Consider the following 16,828-nt stretch of genomic DNA (forward strand, 5'->3'; position numbering starts at 1 on the left):
AAGGTTGGTCAAAGTTCTTGGTAGCAGATATAGCACCAGTCACTTATTTGGGCCAGCGTTTCATCTTGTTAATGAAGAGCCAGCAGCAGATATGTCTCAGAGCTTAACCTCCAGCATTGTGCCTCAGTGGGAGCTCCGATGAATTGTAGCTTTTGTTGTTAAAATAGAATCATTGTAGCTGTTAGTGTTCTCAGATGTCCTTTGTCAATTAGACACAGGTCAAAATAGACTCCCTGAGCTGGCTCATCAGGTTTACAGTAGGGTAGCATTCTACCTGGGATCATAATGTATATTCAAGTCCCTTAGACTTAGAACGCGTTGTTGAGAGTTGACAAGATGAGGTTTCTGTTTTTAGGAAATGTGTAACTTGGAAAGGAGTGTTCAGCTGTATGCAGCTCAAGCAGCAGTGAATACAGATCAGTGTCATTAGCAATCTGACTTGACCTTCAGCCAACTCACACACACGGCGTGGGCTGCTGTTTCCTTGGAAACACTCTGACAGACACACACTCTCACACTCATCCTGAACAGGAGGTCCACTTCAGGCATGAAAGGTAATGACGATAACCATTCTCAGAGTCCCAGTCTGGAGCCAAAGGGGAAACAGAAAATAAGTGAATCATGAGAAGACGCCCAACACAACCTGGAGGAGAATGTCCAGTCAGCTTCTTCCTCAGTGGCTCACCATGGGCCAACACTGAGCTCTCCCTAGGCAAGCAGCTGGCCATGCATAGTAAATCACTGTTGGATAAACAGCAGCATGAAAATGAGCTGGGCATTGTGGGGATGCTCACATACAATCCCATTTCCTGCCCCTCCATTGTTCTCTCCCTCTGTCTTACACAGACACGATGAGTGCTTCCACATGTGGCGGGTTGAGTGAGAGGAGCAGCGGCTGCTCGCTCACCTCCACCTCATACATGAGCCTCTAGGTCCCCCTGCTGGCCACCACTGGTAACAGCCTGTGTTTTTCCTTCAATCGGATGGTTGTGCTCTTGTGCTCAGCTCTCTCACTAACAGGAGGTTGGCAGAGGGTCCGGAGCCCTGTGTGGTTCCCAGAGACAGGAAGAGAAGGAAGAGAAGAATAAAGATGTGGTTGAAAAAGTTTTTGATTTCTCCGTGAAACGTCCTGGGAGTTTAATTTTTATAGACAGGGAATTGGGATAGGGCGTAATATGATAGCTGCTGTACCGGCACTGTTGAGTTAGGAAAAAACCTGTCTCCCTGGTGGGGTTTAATTAAGAAAAGTAAATATTTGCGTCCCGGTGTGTGCTTCGCTCTCCAGCCTTCTCTCTTGGAGTGGAGCTGTGATGACTGACGTCGGGGTTTCAGAGTGGAGTGACTCCACTGCATGGTTCATCTAATCAAATCAAATTTGATTTGTCATATGCTTCGTAAACAACAGGTGTAGACTAACAGTGAATGAAATTGCATATATCCCTCTTCCTCATTCCTCTCTTCTCTTTGGTTATTCTCCCGGATTCTCCCTTTTCCTTACGCCCTCTGTCTGTCCCTCCCTCCCTTCCACTTTCTCGATCCTCTGTCATTGTTTCTTTCCTTCTATCTCTCCCTTCCCCCTAGGAGCTGGAGCTGTTGGAGTCCGTGTTGAGGTCCAAGGCGGAAGGTCCAGACTCGTGGGACGCCCGTAGTGCCAGCAGCCTGCGCTCTGCCCTGAGTCGTCAGGACCGCAGCCGGCTGCTCTGGGATGACATCGCTGCCATGGAGGAGGACCCCGGCAAGATCAACGCCCTCCAGCTCCGCCTCGACGAATCACAGAAGGTCCTGCTCAAAGAACGCGAGTAAGGAGAGGGGATCGAGGGAGGAGGGAACGAGACTGAAGGAGGGCAATATTTAGAGAGGTTGAGGACTGTTCAATTATGTGAAGGTGCTTTCCTCAGATATATTATTGCTCGTATGGAAATTAGCATTCATGTTGAGTGTGTAGAAAGTGTACACGAGTAACTGCTCTGTCTCTCCTCTGTTCCACCGTTGGCTGAGATGCCAGTCTCATAATTTACAAGTAGAGCCTCCTGTTTTTTTTGCCTGAGCTCAGCTCTGGCACCACTGCAGCTTCCCGCTCTCGCCAACACGACCATCAGCCCCATTATCTCTTCCATTAGAATCATAACTGTTTACTGAGCTCTCTGGAGGCTGCTGATTGGTCTGCATCTTCAGGTCCAGCAGTCTGGCAGAGCCCGTCTGTCTGTAAGACTGGTTTCTGTTGGGCTATTCTGGAACATTCATTCTGTCAGTGCCATGGGCACCCTGCTGACCTCAGGAGAAGACATTTATATTCACCCAGAATATTGAAGTCAGCTGTCACTTTTAGTTAAATCATAACATCTATCCAACTCTGTTTTGATGGCAACATGGTTACATAGTATTTCGGGGACACGGGTTCTGTCAAGTCTCTTCCTTCAAAAACATATTGAATAGGCATTGCTATTTTCCTGTATTAAATATTCAGAACTAATATTGTGCATGTGTTTGAGATTGTTCTCGGAAGGTTTGGGATCTACCTCTGTTGAATAGTCATCACCTATGTTGCTCGAGCAGGATTTAACCAACTCTCTTCTCTCCCCAGGGACAAGCATGCACTCAGTAAGAGCATAGAAAAGCTGGAAACAGAGCTGAACCAATGGAAACTCAAATACGAGGAGCAGAACAAGACCAAGCAGGAAGCCATGAAACAGGTGAGATCCGAGGGTCACCTTTACCTTCTAATCCCCCAACAACCGTCCAGGGGATGTATACGTGGCCCTCCGAGGCCAAGCATCAAACGGGGTCAAAGGCATCAAACGTCAGCCCTTTCATCCTGGTGGTCTGAGAAGAGTTGGCGCCATATTGGCCTTGGGAATATGGTCCGTACCTACGTCAATACAGCCTGGCAGACTGGCACACATCCACCTCACACAGACACACCCGCTGAGACGGCAGCTTCAAAGAGCCAGAGCCGCCGGCTCAGAGAGTGGGTGTGTGTTTACAGGAGACAGCCACTAGGAGGCACTCTGTGCTCAATGCAGACTAGCTCTCTCTGTGTGTGTGTGTGTGTGTGTGTGTGTGCGTGTGTGTGTGTGTGTGTGTGTGTGTGTGTGTGTGTGTGTGTGTGTGTGTGTGTGTGTGTGTGTGTGTGTGTGTGTGTGTGTGTGTGTGTGTGTGTGTGTGTGTGTGTGTGTGTGTGTGCGTGCGCGTGCGTGTGTGTGTGCCCGTCGATGTCATTGGAAAACCGTGAATGGACTGGCCGGGTCGTCAGTGAAGACTGAAAAATCTCTCCAGATATCATGAAGGGCAGAGAGGAGAGGACAAGAGGTGGTGGAGGAGAGAGGAGAAGATGGAGAGGAGCAACAAGAGGGACTTGAACAGTGAGAGCGGGAATGACTGTTTTGATGAGAAGGAGAGTGCAGAGAAGGAGAGGTGAAGGTGGAGATGTGGCAGGTGTGTAATATGTGCCTGGACCACGGTGGGATCTCCGAGGTTAACGGGAGAAACCGTTGTAGCCTGCACAGCTGAGTGAGAACGTCATGTTGTATGGGAATGTATCATCCTCGAAGGTGGCTCAGTTTATAGGAGGAGAGAGAACTAACGCTAAGTCCATGGATGCCCACATTCTTGCCAAGGAGCTTAACACCTGTAATGTTCCTGCTGTCTGGCTGTATCCATCTCCTCTCTCTCTCTCTCTCTCTCTCTCTCTCTCTCTCTCTCTCTCTCTCTCTCTCTCTCTCTCTCTCTCTCTCTCTCTCTCTCTCTCTCTCTCTCTCTCTCTCTCTCTCTCTCTGTCTCTGTCTCTCTCTTGTCTCTCTCTCTCTCTCTCTCTCTCTCTCTCTCTCTCTCTCTCTCTCTCTCTCTCTCTCTCTCTCTCTCTCTCTCTCTCTCTCTCTCTCTCTCTCTCTCTCTTTCTCTCTCTCTGTCTCTCTCTGTCTCTCTCCCTCTCTCTCTCTCTCTCTCTCTCTCTCTCTCTCTCTCTCTCTCTCTCTCTCTCTCTCTCTCTCTCTCTCTCTCTCTCTCTCTCTCTCTCTCTTCTCTCTCTCTCTGTCTCTCTCTGTCTCTCTCTGTCTCTCTCTCTCTCTCTCTCTCTCTCTCTCTCTCTCTCTCTCTCTCTCTCTCTCTCTCTCTCTCTCTCTCTCTCTCTCTCTCTCTCTCTCTCTCTCTCTCCTCTCCCTCTCCCTCTCTCCCTCTCCCTCTCAGCTCAACATGTTGAAGGAGATACACCAGGATGAGTTGGGTCGTATGTCGGAGGACCTGGAGGATGAGCTGGGGGCACGCACTAGTATGGACAAGAAACTGGCCGAGCTACGAGCAGAGGTGAGGCTTACAATCCCTTTACATTTAATGGGGGTGCTTCAGCCCATTCACCAGCAATTGAACTCAAGTGCACACTTGTCTCTGAGTCCATGTGCCCCACTAGTTAACATGGTGGCAGTGGGAGCTGGCTGGGTGGGAGTATATTTCATGACTATGGCTCATGGTGGAGGGGAACAAGTCCTCTCCTTTGTAGTGTTCATTAGAGAGCCCTCCTCCCATCGCCTGTCCCCCCTCAGAGGAGCGTGTCACATTTTCCCAGCGGCCCCCGGGGGCCCTACACCAGCCCACTGTCAGCCCCACGTGCCTCACACCTCTCCTCTCCTCTCTCTTCTCTTTTCTCTCCTCTCCTCTATTCTTCCTCATTGCCCGCCCAAGCAATGCGCTGCTCGGGTATCAGCCGTGGGAATACACCCTGTGAATGTTTAATGTCTCTGCTGTGGTGGCTGGCAGGCTGAAGGAAAGGAGAGTTTGATAAAGTGCTAATGTAGCATCCATTCACTTGTAGAGCATTTACAAAGGTCTTTACTGCCACGACTCGGACACTGGTGCTCTGACTGACTGACTGCAGGGAGGCGTCCCAATATTCCTCTCTGGTACAGCGATTGGTTGATTCAACTTACCCTCTGACCTCGTCCTCTCCCTCTGATTTGACATGGTTTTCCCTCCTCCTCAGATGGAGCGGCTGCAGGTGGAGAATGCTGCCGAGTGGGGCCGGCGGGAGTGCCTGGAGACCGAGAAGCTGGCGCTTGAGAGGGACAACAAGAAGCTGCGGGCACAGACGGAGGACCTGGAGGAACAGCTGGCCCGTAAACGGCGGCAGGCGGCCAGTGCCCTGGACACTGACCTCAAGACCATCCAGACTGAGCTGTTTGAGAGGAGCAAGGTGAGGGCAGAGAGCAGGAACACCCCCTCCCCCTCTCTGCACTTCTGACTCCCCCCTCCGTGCACCTCTGACTCCCCCTCCGTGCACCTTTGACTCCCCCTCCATGCACCTCTGACTCCCCCTCTGTGCACCTCTGACTCCCCCTCTGTACACCTCTGACTCCCCCTCTGTGCACCTCTGTCTCCCCCTCTGTGCACCTCTGACTCCCCCTCTGTGCACCTCTGACTCCCCCTCCGTGCACCTTTGACTCCCCCTCCGTGCACCTCTGACTCCCCCCTCTGTGCACCTCTGACTCCCCCCCTCTGTACACCTCTGACTCCCCCTCTGTGCACCTCTGACTCCCCCTCTGTGCACCTCTGACTCCCCCTCCGTGCACCTCTGACTCCCCCTCTGTGCACCTCTGACTCCCCCTCCGTGCACCTCTGACTCCCCCTCTGTGCACCTCTGACTCCCCCTCCGTGCACCTCTGACTCCCCCTCCGTGCACCTCTGACTCCCCCTCCGTGCACCTCTGACTCCCCCTCGGTGCACCTCTGACTCCCCCCTCCGTGCACCTCTGACTCCCCCTCCGTGCACCTCTGACTCCCCCCTCCAGTGCACCGCTGACCAAGGCACATATGGGAGGTTCACTAGTGTGGTCTACCCAGGAGTGGTTTCCTACACCCCCAGGCTTTTACCCAAGTACCATTTTATGTAGCTGACGAAACTCCACTTTTCTGATGAACCCCACCAAGGGAGTGGAGTAGAGACTAGGCTTTGTGGAATTCAGCCACATCCATTTGCCCAATGTTGACCAAATGTAAACGGTGAAGCGCTAACCTTGTACCTATGTTTGCCCTCTAGTTGGGTGCCTTTTCTTTGTTTACTGAAATCCATACTTTCAATAAGCGTGAATCAAATACAACCACAGGCTGCTTCCTTGTTGAGATTCAATTGGCACGTGCATTGGCACTGAGTTGTCGTCTTACAGAAGCGGCAATGAGCAAACAGTCTGATTGTATTTGGTTAACATTTATTGAAAAAGTATGGATTTCAGCAATCAAAGACAGGCACTCCACTACAGAGCACAAACATAGGTACAAGATAAGCGTTACATAATTACTATTGATGTTGGGGCGAGTCGATGTAGCCGGAGCTGAATACCACAAAGCCTGGTCTCAGCTTCACTCCGTTGACGTGTTCATCAGAAACCTCCTTCGCCGTGGGACTGGAGTTTAGTCATTTGATGTGGTAATGTTACATTAATACCTGTGTAATACATGTGCCCTTGGGTTTCCTATATACACTTCTGGGGTCATGCACCTGAGGACCCTGTAACTTGTGATGGGGGGGGGGGATGTATAGTTACGTATCGTCATATTATCCTGATCAAAAATATAAATGCGAAATGACACATTTTCTGCTGTTACATGTAAGGAAATCGGTCAATTTAAATAAATTCATTGGTCCGTAGTCTATGGATTTCATATGACTGGGCAAGGGCACAGCCACGCCCTGGGGAGTCAGGCAATCAGAATGAGTTTTCCCCCACAATAGGGCTATATTTCAGACAGAAATACTCCTCAGCACCCCCCCCCCCCCCCTCAGACAATCCCACAGGTATAGAAGCCGGATGTGGAGGTCCTGGGCTGACGTGGTTACACGTGGTCTGCTGTTATGAGGCCCGGTTGGACGTACTGCCAAATTCTCTATAATGACGTTGCAGCTTGTGGTAGAGAAATGGAAATTCAATTATCTGGCAACAGCTCTGGTGGACATTCCTGCAGTCAGCATGCCAATTGCTTGCTCCATCAAAACTTGAGACATCTGTGGCATTGGGCTGTGTGACACAACTGCACATTTCAGAGTGGCCTTTTATAGTCCCCAGCACAAGGTGCACCTGTGTAATGATCCTGCTGTTTAATCAGCTTCTTGATATGCCAAACCTGTCAGGTGGATGAATGATCTTGACAAAGGAGAAATGCTCACTAACAGGGATGGAAACAAACTTTAAGAGAAAAGCCTTTTGTGCATATGGAACATTTCTGGGATCTTTTATTTCAGCTCATCAAATCATATCAAATCAAGCTTTATTTACACAGCAGGTTTCAGACATGGAATTCAATGTGCTTCAAAGCAAACAAACAAAGGAAGAAATAAAACTACACAACAAACATAAAAGGATAAAAACTAAAGAATAACAAATACAAACGGAGCGACTAAAAGCACCCAGAGGAAAAGCCAAATTAAAAAGGTGTGTTTCAAGATCTCTTTTAAATATGTCCACAGTTTCGTCCCCCTCAGGTTCTCGGGCAGGCTATTCCAGGGGCTGGGGGCATAATAACTAACGGCTGCCTCTCCATGCCTCCAGAACTAGTCCTAGGTTCATACCAACACTTCACATGTTCCATTGATATTTTTGTTCAGTATATTTTTTTCAGTATATTGTATTTGATCAATTTTTAAGTAAATAAAATAATATATAAAAATGAGCATTAGCTAGCGCTTGTCGGCTGTACCTGCACCAAAACTCTGGTAACTTTCATCCTATAGCTTGTTCTCCACCTTTAAAAATAAAAAGTGAGCCGACGCCCTCTTGTCTCTCTGCAGCAGACGTACACTGTGTACAAAACTTTCGGAACACCTTCCTAATATTGATTTGCACCCCCTTTTGCCCGTAAGAAGAGCCTCAACTCGGCAGGACTACAAGGTGTCAAAATCATTCAACAGTGACGCTGGCCCATGTTGACTCCAATACGTCCCACAGTTGTGTGCCTTATCCCAAATTAATTACAGGAGCAATGGCACATCAACAGATTTTTCATTTAGTCGGCTCGGGGATGTGAACCAGAGACGGTTGCTGGCGCACCACGCGTACCCCTCTAGGCTCTAGGATTAACACACATCAGGCCTTCCGCCCTGAGGGATACTTATTTGCAAATAGTCTCGCGTGAACTGGGAGACAGAGGGAGGTAGTGGGAAGGAAAGTGAATGTGGAGCACACAGACAGACAACTGGAGATGGAGGAACCTTGACATCTTCCGTGCAAATCCGTCCCCCTCAGTGCTACACTGCCACAGGACCCAATTATCCTGTCCATAAATTCTGCCCATGTCACAGAGATTAGGCACCCTTATCCATCAAGAGCAGGTGGCCTGTTCCGACTGGGTAGTGTCCTTGTGCACTAGATGACATGAATGCATTCTGCTGGATAGGGCTCAGTGCACTGTATGGCATACAGCTTCCCTCCAGTGTTAACACATTACATTACACACCGTATGGCTGTGAATCATCTCTAGTCGTTAGGTCTCTGCCTGGTTGTTGGACACGTAGGAATTATGCCTCTCATTAGACACGTACGCCGCATGTGTTCATCAGACATGGTCTCTAGCTGGCTGCTGTGGAATGAGAGCGGCGCACTCTGTGGCAACTGATCACGTGTAACACATCAGGTCACCCCTGGGAGAGAATAGAGGAGAATATAGAGGATATGTTGCTTTCCCTCCGTCTGTCCCTCCCTCCCGCCGTTCTTCCCTCTCGATCTATCCCTGTCTGGGTGTAATCTCTGGGTCCAGCTGTGCCCTGTTTGAGGGATCTATGAAGGAATAAAACCACTCGGTGTAGGCTCGTTATGAGCACCGTCCGTCAGATTTATAGACTGGGCCTAAAGCACCCTGCATACGCACCACAGCCATCACTCACTCTCTCTCTCTCTCTCTCTCTCTCTCTCTCTCTCTCTCTCTCTCTCTCTCTCTCTCTCTCTCTCTCTCTCTCTCTCTCTCTCTCTCTCTCTCTCTCTCTCTCTCTCTCTCTCTCTCTCTCTCTCTCTCTCTCTCTCCCTCTCTCTCTCTCCTGCACTCACTAAGCACTAAGCACTCACTCTCCTTTAGTAACTTATTTACTCACTCTCTCACCCACCCTCGCTCTCTCTCTCGTTCTCTCTCTCGCTCTCTCGCTTACCCACTCTCTCACCCACTCACTTACTCATTCATTCTCGCTCTCCCACCCACCCACCCACCCACCCACCCACCCACCCACCCACCCACCCACCCACCCACTCATTCATTCTCATTCTCTCGCTCTCTCTCTCGCTCTCTCTCTCTCTCTCTCTCTCTCTCTCTCTCTCTCTCTCTCTCTCTCTCTCTCTCTCTCTCTCTCTCTCTCTCTCTCTCTCTCTCTCTCTCTCTCTCTCTCTCTCTCTCTCTCTCTCTCTCATCCAGTCATTCTCACACACTCTCTGTCAGCCAGGGTGTGGTGGGGTGGCGGAGAGGGAGGAGGAGGAAAAAGATGGATGGATGAAGGATGGTAGAGAAAGATAGAGGGCAACGGGGAGGAAGTGAGAGTGTGGAGAGTAGAGGACCTGAAAAGAAGAGGCCAAGCACCAAGTATATCAACCCAGATAAGGAATAGGATGTATGTGTGTGTGTGTCGGCCAGGCTGGAGACATTGAGGCCAGGCTGGAGACATTGAGACTGTGGGGCTGGATGGATGTCCTTCTATGTGTGTTGTTGAGGCAGGGTATCGATCGAGACAGGGGGAGAGAAACACGCAGAGCGATTAAGACACTGTGGCGACACCGACAAAGAACAAAGTGTGATTGATACCAAAATCATATCCATCCTCAGCCCAGACTTTCTGAGCAACTCACAGCCAGCTAGGAGATTGATGTCCTCTGTCGCGGTACAATTCAGATGGCCTGAGGAGAGAGAGGGGGAATGGGACTGTGTTTGTGCCTGTGTGTTGTCATCCATCTTGGTGTGTAGGCCACTGTGGGTTTGTTCCCCGTGTGTGTGTGTGTGTGTGTGTGTGTGTGTGTGTGTGTGTGTGTGTGTGTGTGTGTGTGTGTGTGTGTGTGTGTGTGTGTGTGTGTGTGTGTGTGTGTGTGCGTGCGTGCGTGCGTTTGTGTGTGTGCGTGCGTGCATGCGTGAGTGCGTGAGTGCGTGCATGTTTGTGTGCGTGCGTGGATTGGTTCCATTGGTCACATTGAAGACAAGTTGAACTGCAGCCTATTGATGAAGAAAGTAAAGTGCAGAGAGAGGGGTAAAGAGAGGTTTGATACAGAGGCTGAGCTGAGAGCCTGTAGAACAGGCCAGAGGTTTATCAGTGTGCTGTCTAAGCTGTCTGACACACACTGCCCCTGTGCTCCCTCCATCTCTTCTCTTTCTCCTCCCAGAGGCCTCGTACAAGGCCGAGCCTCATGTTGTTTTCTAGGAGGTGAGTCCCTTCTTCGTAGTTCCAGTCTGTAACAATGAGCCACCCCTCTTGCCAACTGTGGCCCAGCCAAGAAGCACACACCCTTTACCATCGCCAGCATCCCCACTGAGATCTGGCTTACCCTACCGTCTCACCATCTGTGCGTGTGTGAGTGTGTGTGCGTGCTTATGCATGTGTGACTCTGGGTGCGTGCGCGTGCCTGCGCGTGTGTGTCTGCGTTGCAGGTAGTTAATCCCGAAGCCTCTGTAGATGCTCCGACGGCTCTCCGCCACATCACTCAGTCAAGACATATGCTGAAGGTGACAAGGAGAACTGCTCGGCTATATATTAGAATACTATACACCGGGTTTCATGTTTTATGCTCGATGAATAAGATGAATCTCCCTATTTATAGAGACAAGCCCCTGCCCTTAGTGACACACACACACACACACACACACACACACACACACACACACACACACACACACACACACACACACACACACACACACACACACACACACACACACACACACACACACACACACACACACACACACACACACACACACACACACACACACACACACACACACACACACACACACACAGTATGAACTCACCTTGCATTCACTTTACATACAAATCAGACATGTACAGTTTAACCTTGATCTCTCTCTCTCTCACACACAAGGACTTACACTTTCTCACACATTTCTCTCCTTTCTCTGCCGGCACTACTCTCGTCCACATTATGAAGCCCTAGTAAAAGATGTGATCCAGATCCAGACATCTGTGCGTAAACAAATCTTAGGTTAAAAATGAATGTGGAAGCATAGGTCCTAGTACTGTGTGAAGCGGCAGTGTGGGAGACAGAACAGGCAGAGACGGAGAGAGAGAGAGAGAGAGAGAGAGAGAGAGAGAGAGGGAGAGAGAGAGAGAGAGAGAGAGAGAGAGATCACCAGGTCAACCAGAGGAGGCTGGTGGGAGGAGCTATATGAGGACAGGCTCATTGTCATGGCTGGAATGGAATCAATGCTAGGGTACCAAACGCATGGAAACAACATGTTTGACTCCGTTCCATTGATCCAATTGCCTCTGTCTTTCTCTTTCTCCCTCTCTTTATCTTTCTCAAACACAAGTAAACTGAACCAAACCTTTCCAACCACCCTCCATTCAATGCAGCTACAGCATATAGGGCCAATACACCCCCCCCGTCCTGAAACAGCTGCCCCTGCTCTACCCTGCAGATGTCACCCCCCAGGCCCCTCCCTTCTCCAGGAATATAACCTGGAGATGGGAGGGGTCAGTCCCCCATGATTAATGAGCCCATCCACACTACTCATCTGCTCTGCTTTAATAAGGGACTGACTCTCTCAAACTGTTGGTGCCGGTTAACAGGTTACATTAGTTAGCTAGCTTCATTATCATCACAGCGTCTGTTGCATGGGTTTGCAATGTGTGTGTTTCATTGAGGCGGATACGCTTAATATGCGTGTGTTTGTTGCAGTGTTTGCGTCTGTGTGTGTACCTGTACCCACAGTCATTTTTTTGTTGTCGTTCCATGCGTGCGTGTGTATGTAGATGAGCTCTCCTGGCGTGTGGTTATAACATCTGGGATTAATTAGTAGGAAACAATTTGTCTTGTTCCTCAGATTCAGGGCTCCCGTCTCAGTACTTTTCCATTTGGACCTGCTGTGCTTTCCGTGAGGGAGTCATATCCCCGTCGCTCTCACCGCCACACCGTCCCCCTTCCTCTCTCTCCTCTCCCTCTGATACTCCATGAATGCGTATTGTTAATTCGTAGCGTGCCCAACCTTGCATGGCAGGTGCGTCTGAATGTGAACATGCTGCTGCACAGCATGTGACGGAGAGGGAGAACATGCCACAGCGCACAGGGCGTGACCTTTTGTGTGTGTCTCCAGTGTGTCAGAGCAGAACCAGGGAACGTCAGTCAGTGTGACGCGGCTCTCCCCCTGAAGTCCGTTCAGCCTAAACAGGCCTGTTAGTTGCAGGTAGGCCATGTGGCCTGTGCACAGTGTAAATGACTCCCATTACTGCTTGCCTGGATGGCTTATTTATGAGCCTGGTAACTAATGCAGCAGTTCCCAGGCAGCCCAGAGATGTAATTAAGAGTGAGAGAGAGTGCTGGAGTGGCACTGAGTCTGACAAGGGACACAGAACAGGTACATGGAGATTGTAGAGGGGGGTGTTTATCTGTGTGTGTGTTATGTGTTCCTGTGTGTGTGAAGGGCAAATAGAACTGCTGTACTATTTGTGAGCAGGAGAAGCAGAGAGGGAATCAGAGAGGAAGGGATTTTACTGATACCATGCAGAAACTGAGGTTATTTGAGGGAACATGCTTTTCAGGCTGGAGGACTGAGATAAACGTGTCTGTGTGTGTGTGTGACAGAGAGAGAGAGAGAGAGAGAGAGAGAGAGAGAGAGAGAGAGAGAGAGAGAGAGAGAGAGAGAGAGAGAGAGAGAGAGAGAGAGAGAGAGAGAGAGAGAGAGAGAGAGAGAGAGAGAGAGAGAGAGAGAGAGAGAGAGAGAGAGAGAGAGAGCAAAAGTGGAAAATCTGCCCTGATGTGTGCTCTGACAAGCCAGACCTACCTTCCTTCCCCTCGTCAAGGAGCTCTTTTTTTAACCTGACATTTATTCTCAGCTATGAGGGAGAGGGGGAGGAGAGGAGAGGAGGAGGAGGAGGATGAGAGAAGTACATTACAGGGCGAGGGTCAGCAAAATATCTTTATGAGAAAGGGAGGCGGGGCACAGGACCAGAGGGAAAGGAGAGGTGAAGTGAAGGTGAGAGGAAAACGTGTTTATATGGAAGGGGGAAATCATAGTGGTATAGATGTGGAAGAGAGCAGAGCAGTGGTATTGTAGAGAAGTGAAACACTTTAAGGATGGTGAGGAGTAGCACCAGTATGGAAGAGAGAAGCAGGAGAGGAAGGTGAGGATAGGCCAAGGAGCAGGCGGCTGGGGCAGGTGTCGGAGGGCCGGGGAGTGGCCAGGGTAATGAGTTTGCTCCGTTGCCAGGTGCGTGGGGAGATGAACTCCAGCAGTTGCAGGTGGTGACCCCAAGGCCATGCACCTGCTCCCTCAATTACTGCAGTTGGGCTCTGCTACCGTGCATAGGGGCAACCCGGGTCGGGGCCAGGTTTACTTGGAGCTGTGTGTGTGTTTATTATCGCCTATAGGGAGTCTCTACATCCTAGGCAGAGGGAGAACTTCAGCTATATTATGACGAAGTGTTTGCCTTGAAAATATTACAGATATTTAATTATGGATATTGCAGCCTGCAAACTGAATTTTAAACTGTGCTAGGTATGGTCCAGGGCAGACTGGTTTAATCTGTCTAGCCTTTAAGACCGTATTCAATCAGCCCAGTTGGATCCGTCTGTAGAATGGCAGGTATAGACAGTACCCAAGGACACGTTCAGTTGCCAAACATTGTAGACGGTTCCAAAATGTTGTGTCTTGCTGAACACACCCCGGGGGAACTGTGTGAGCAGGCTGTCTGGCGGAGGAGTAGCCTGGGGGGGGGATAGGTGCTCCCCCTGGCAGCTCTTTGGTTCCTCTAGGGGGCCACTGTGAATCACACACCGAGCTCAGTAGAGATGGGCTTATGGAGCCGTTAGCTGACTGTGGAACCATTACCACCCCAGTGCCCCCAGTTTCCCATTGATGAATCACTCTGTCACCATCTTCTCTCTCCCTCCCCCTCTACCATTTCCATAGACTTGATCTAATCCTGACCAATCGTGCTGGAGCATAGCAATAGGCTCCGTTCCCTCAGGCAGCCTCATAATCAACCCAATTCTACTATCCAGTGTGTGGTGTGTGCCTGTGTGTGTGTGTGTGTGTGTGTGTGCCTGTGTGTGTGTGTGTGTGTGTGTGTGTGTGTGTGTGTGTGTGTGTGTGTGTGTGTGTGTGTGTGTGTGTGTGTGTGTGTGTGTGTGTGTGTGTGTGTGTGTGTGTGTGTGTGTGTGTGTGTGTGTGTCGATTGGGTGGGTGTGCAGTATGTGGGTCTAAATGAATACTATATTACATATGATAAAACTATTTGGGTAAAATATAGTGTGTAAGCGAGATTTCTCGTGTGTGTGTGTGTGTAGGCCTATGCGCTGTCTATCTCTGTCTTGGCTATGCATCTGTGTGTGTGGGTGTCAATACATGTATGAAAATATGCTAATGGCAGAGGAGGAGGGGAGACGGGAGTGTGGGTGGAAGAGATCACGAGTGAAGAATGTCTGTGTGCATATAGCTTTTGAATCTTTCTCCGTCCTGGCTGGTTCGCTACGTGTTGGGTCATTTTGTGCGTCGTGTCTTCACGTTAATGCTAGCATGTGTGGTCACTTTGACTAGAGTGTGTAGTGTATTTTGTGTCGTGTGTGTCTTTGTTTCAGTGCAGTGAAGCGGATGTTATGACACATTTCAGGGTCTTGGAGCCAGTCACGGAGAAACATTCAAACAGCTAGCCTTGCGTGATGCCCCTCTTTATCTCGCTCCCTCCAACCTCTCTTTATTTATTTACTGATTGGCTATGGGGCTGGGTGTCTTACTGCTCATGTCTGTTTCTGTCAAGCTTGGTGTGAAATATATCTGTAAGGGTGTTTCCTACATGTGTCATTATGTGGCTCTTCAGCTGTGTGTTACATTTGATGTGCTTTTTGGGCAGGATTCCTCCAGTGTGTGTGCGTAGGCGTGCGTGCGTGCAGACATTCACACACGCTCCCGGCAGTGTGTCTGTGAATCAGTTTGAGTGCATAATCTCCGTCTCTCACCTCCAGTGAGTACCTTCATCATCATAGATCATTCATCAGTCTCTCCCTCATGTTTTATGTAGACTCAGCTCTTAGCCCGGCGACTCACCCCTCCTCTCTTTATCGAAGCGGTCCCTTCGCAGAGGACACTCAGACCCACATTACAGCTGAGTGAAACCTTCGATCCAACAGTAGAGAATGCTGTCTGATTCCGCTGCATCTCACTGACTTCAAAGTTCCAAACTCTGAAGTGGTTCTTTGTCAGATAACGTGATGCAGTGATGTCACGCATTCTCTTTTTCTTCTCTTGGACATCACACGGTCATCTTTTCCTTCTTCCAGTTCTTTCTCTTTTTCATGCCACTTTTTCTTTTGGAAAATCCCCGTAGCCCTTCGTCTTCACCTCTGTCTCGTTTATTCACGCTCGCAAACCCCTCCCGTGCCACTCTCCTCCCTCTTTTTTCCCCATCTCTCCTTCCAGACTCATGTTAAACATCTCCAATCCGAAGGTGAATCTAGAACCGGCTTCCTATTTCGCAACAAAGACTCCTTCACTCACGCCGACAAAACATACCCTCGTAAAACGGACTATCATACCGATCCTCGACTTCGGCCATGTCATTTACAAAATAGCCTCCAACACATCAGCAAACTGGATGCAGTCTATCACAGTGCCATCCGTTTTGTCACCAAAGCCCCATATACCACCCACCACTGCGACCTCTATGCTCTTGTCGGCTGGCCCTCGCTACATATCCGTCGCCAAACCCACTGGCTCAATATCATCTATAAGTCTTTGCTAGGTAAAGATCCTTATCTCAGTTCACTGGTCACGATAACAACACCCACGCACTCCAGCAGGTATATCTCACTGGTCATCCTCAAAGCCAACACCTACTTTAGCCGCCTTTCCTTCCAGTTCTCTGCTGCCAAGGACTGGAACGAATAGCAAAAATCGCTGAAGTTGGTGACTTACAGTGCCTTGCGAAAGTATTCGGCCCCCTTGAACTTTGCGACCTTTTGCCACATTTCAGGCTTCAAACATTTTTTTTGAAGAATCAACAACAAGTGAGACACATCATGAAGTGGAACGACATTTATTGGATATTTCAAACTTTTAACAAATCAAAAACTGAAAAATTGGGCGTGCAAAACTATTCAGCCCCTTTACTTTCAGTGCAGCAAACTCTCTCCAGAAGTTCAGTGAGGATCTCTGAATGATCCAATGTTGACCTAAATGACTAATGATGATAAATACAATCCACCTGTGTGTAATCAAGTCTCCGTATAAATGCACCTGCACTGTGATAGTCTCAGAGGTCCGTTAAAAGCGCAGAGAGCATCATGAAGAACAAGGAACACACCAGGCAGTTCAGAGATACTGTTGTGAAGAAGTTTAAAGCCGGATTTGGATACAAAAAGATTTCCCAAGCTTTAAACATCCCAAGGAGCACTGTGCAAGCGATAATATTGAAATGGAAGGAGTATCAGACCATTGCAAATCTACCAAGACCTGGCCCTCCCACTAAACTTTCAGCTCATACAAGGAGAAGACTGATCAGAGATGCAGCCAAGTGGCCCATGATCACTCTGGATGAACTGCAGAGATCTACAGCTGAGGTGGAAGACTCTGTCCATAGGACAACAATCAGTCGTATATTGCACAAATCTGGCCTTTATGGAAGAGTGGCAAGAAGAAAGCCA

The 16,828-nt window shown here is 49.4% G+C and overlaps 1 protein-coding gene across 1 annotated transcript in view; it reads left to right on the forward strand.

Moving 5' to 3' along the window:
* LOC124035833 (coiled-coil domain-containing protein 102A-like) overlaps positions 1 to 16,828 on the forward strand; it is a 69,357-nt gene that overhangs the window by 34,134 nt on the left and 18,395 nt on the right. The window contains exons 3-6 of the mRNA XM_046349609.1: positions 1,582 to 1,799; positions 2,585 to 2,693; positions 4,186 to 4,302; positions 4,976 to 5,185. Of these exons, the coding sequence (XP_046205565.1) occupies positions 1,582 to 1,799; positions 2,585 to 2,693; positions 4,186 to 4,302; positions 4,976 to 5,185 (654 nt within the window). The remainder of the gene's footprint in view (positions 1 to 1,581; positions 1,800 to 2,584; positions 2,694 to 4,185; positions 4,303 to 4,975; positions 5,186 to 16,828) is intronic.

The sequence above is a fragment of the Oncorhynchus gorbuscha genome, linkage group LG05 (assembly GCF_021184085.1).
Source record: "Oncorhynchus gorbuscha isolate QuinsamMale2020 ecotype Even-year linkage group LG05, OgorEven_v1.0, whole genome shotgun sequence".
NCBI classification, from domain to species: Eukaryota; Metazoa; Chordata; class Actinopteri; order Salmoniformes; family Salmonidae; genus Oncorhynchus; species Oncorhynchus gorbuscha.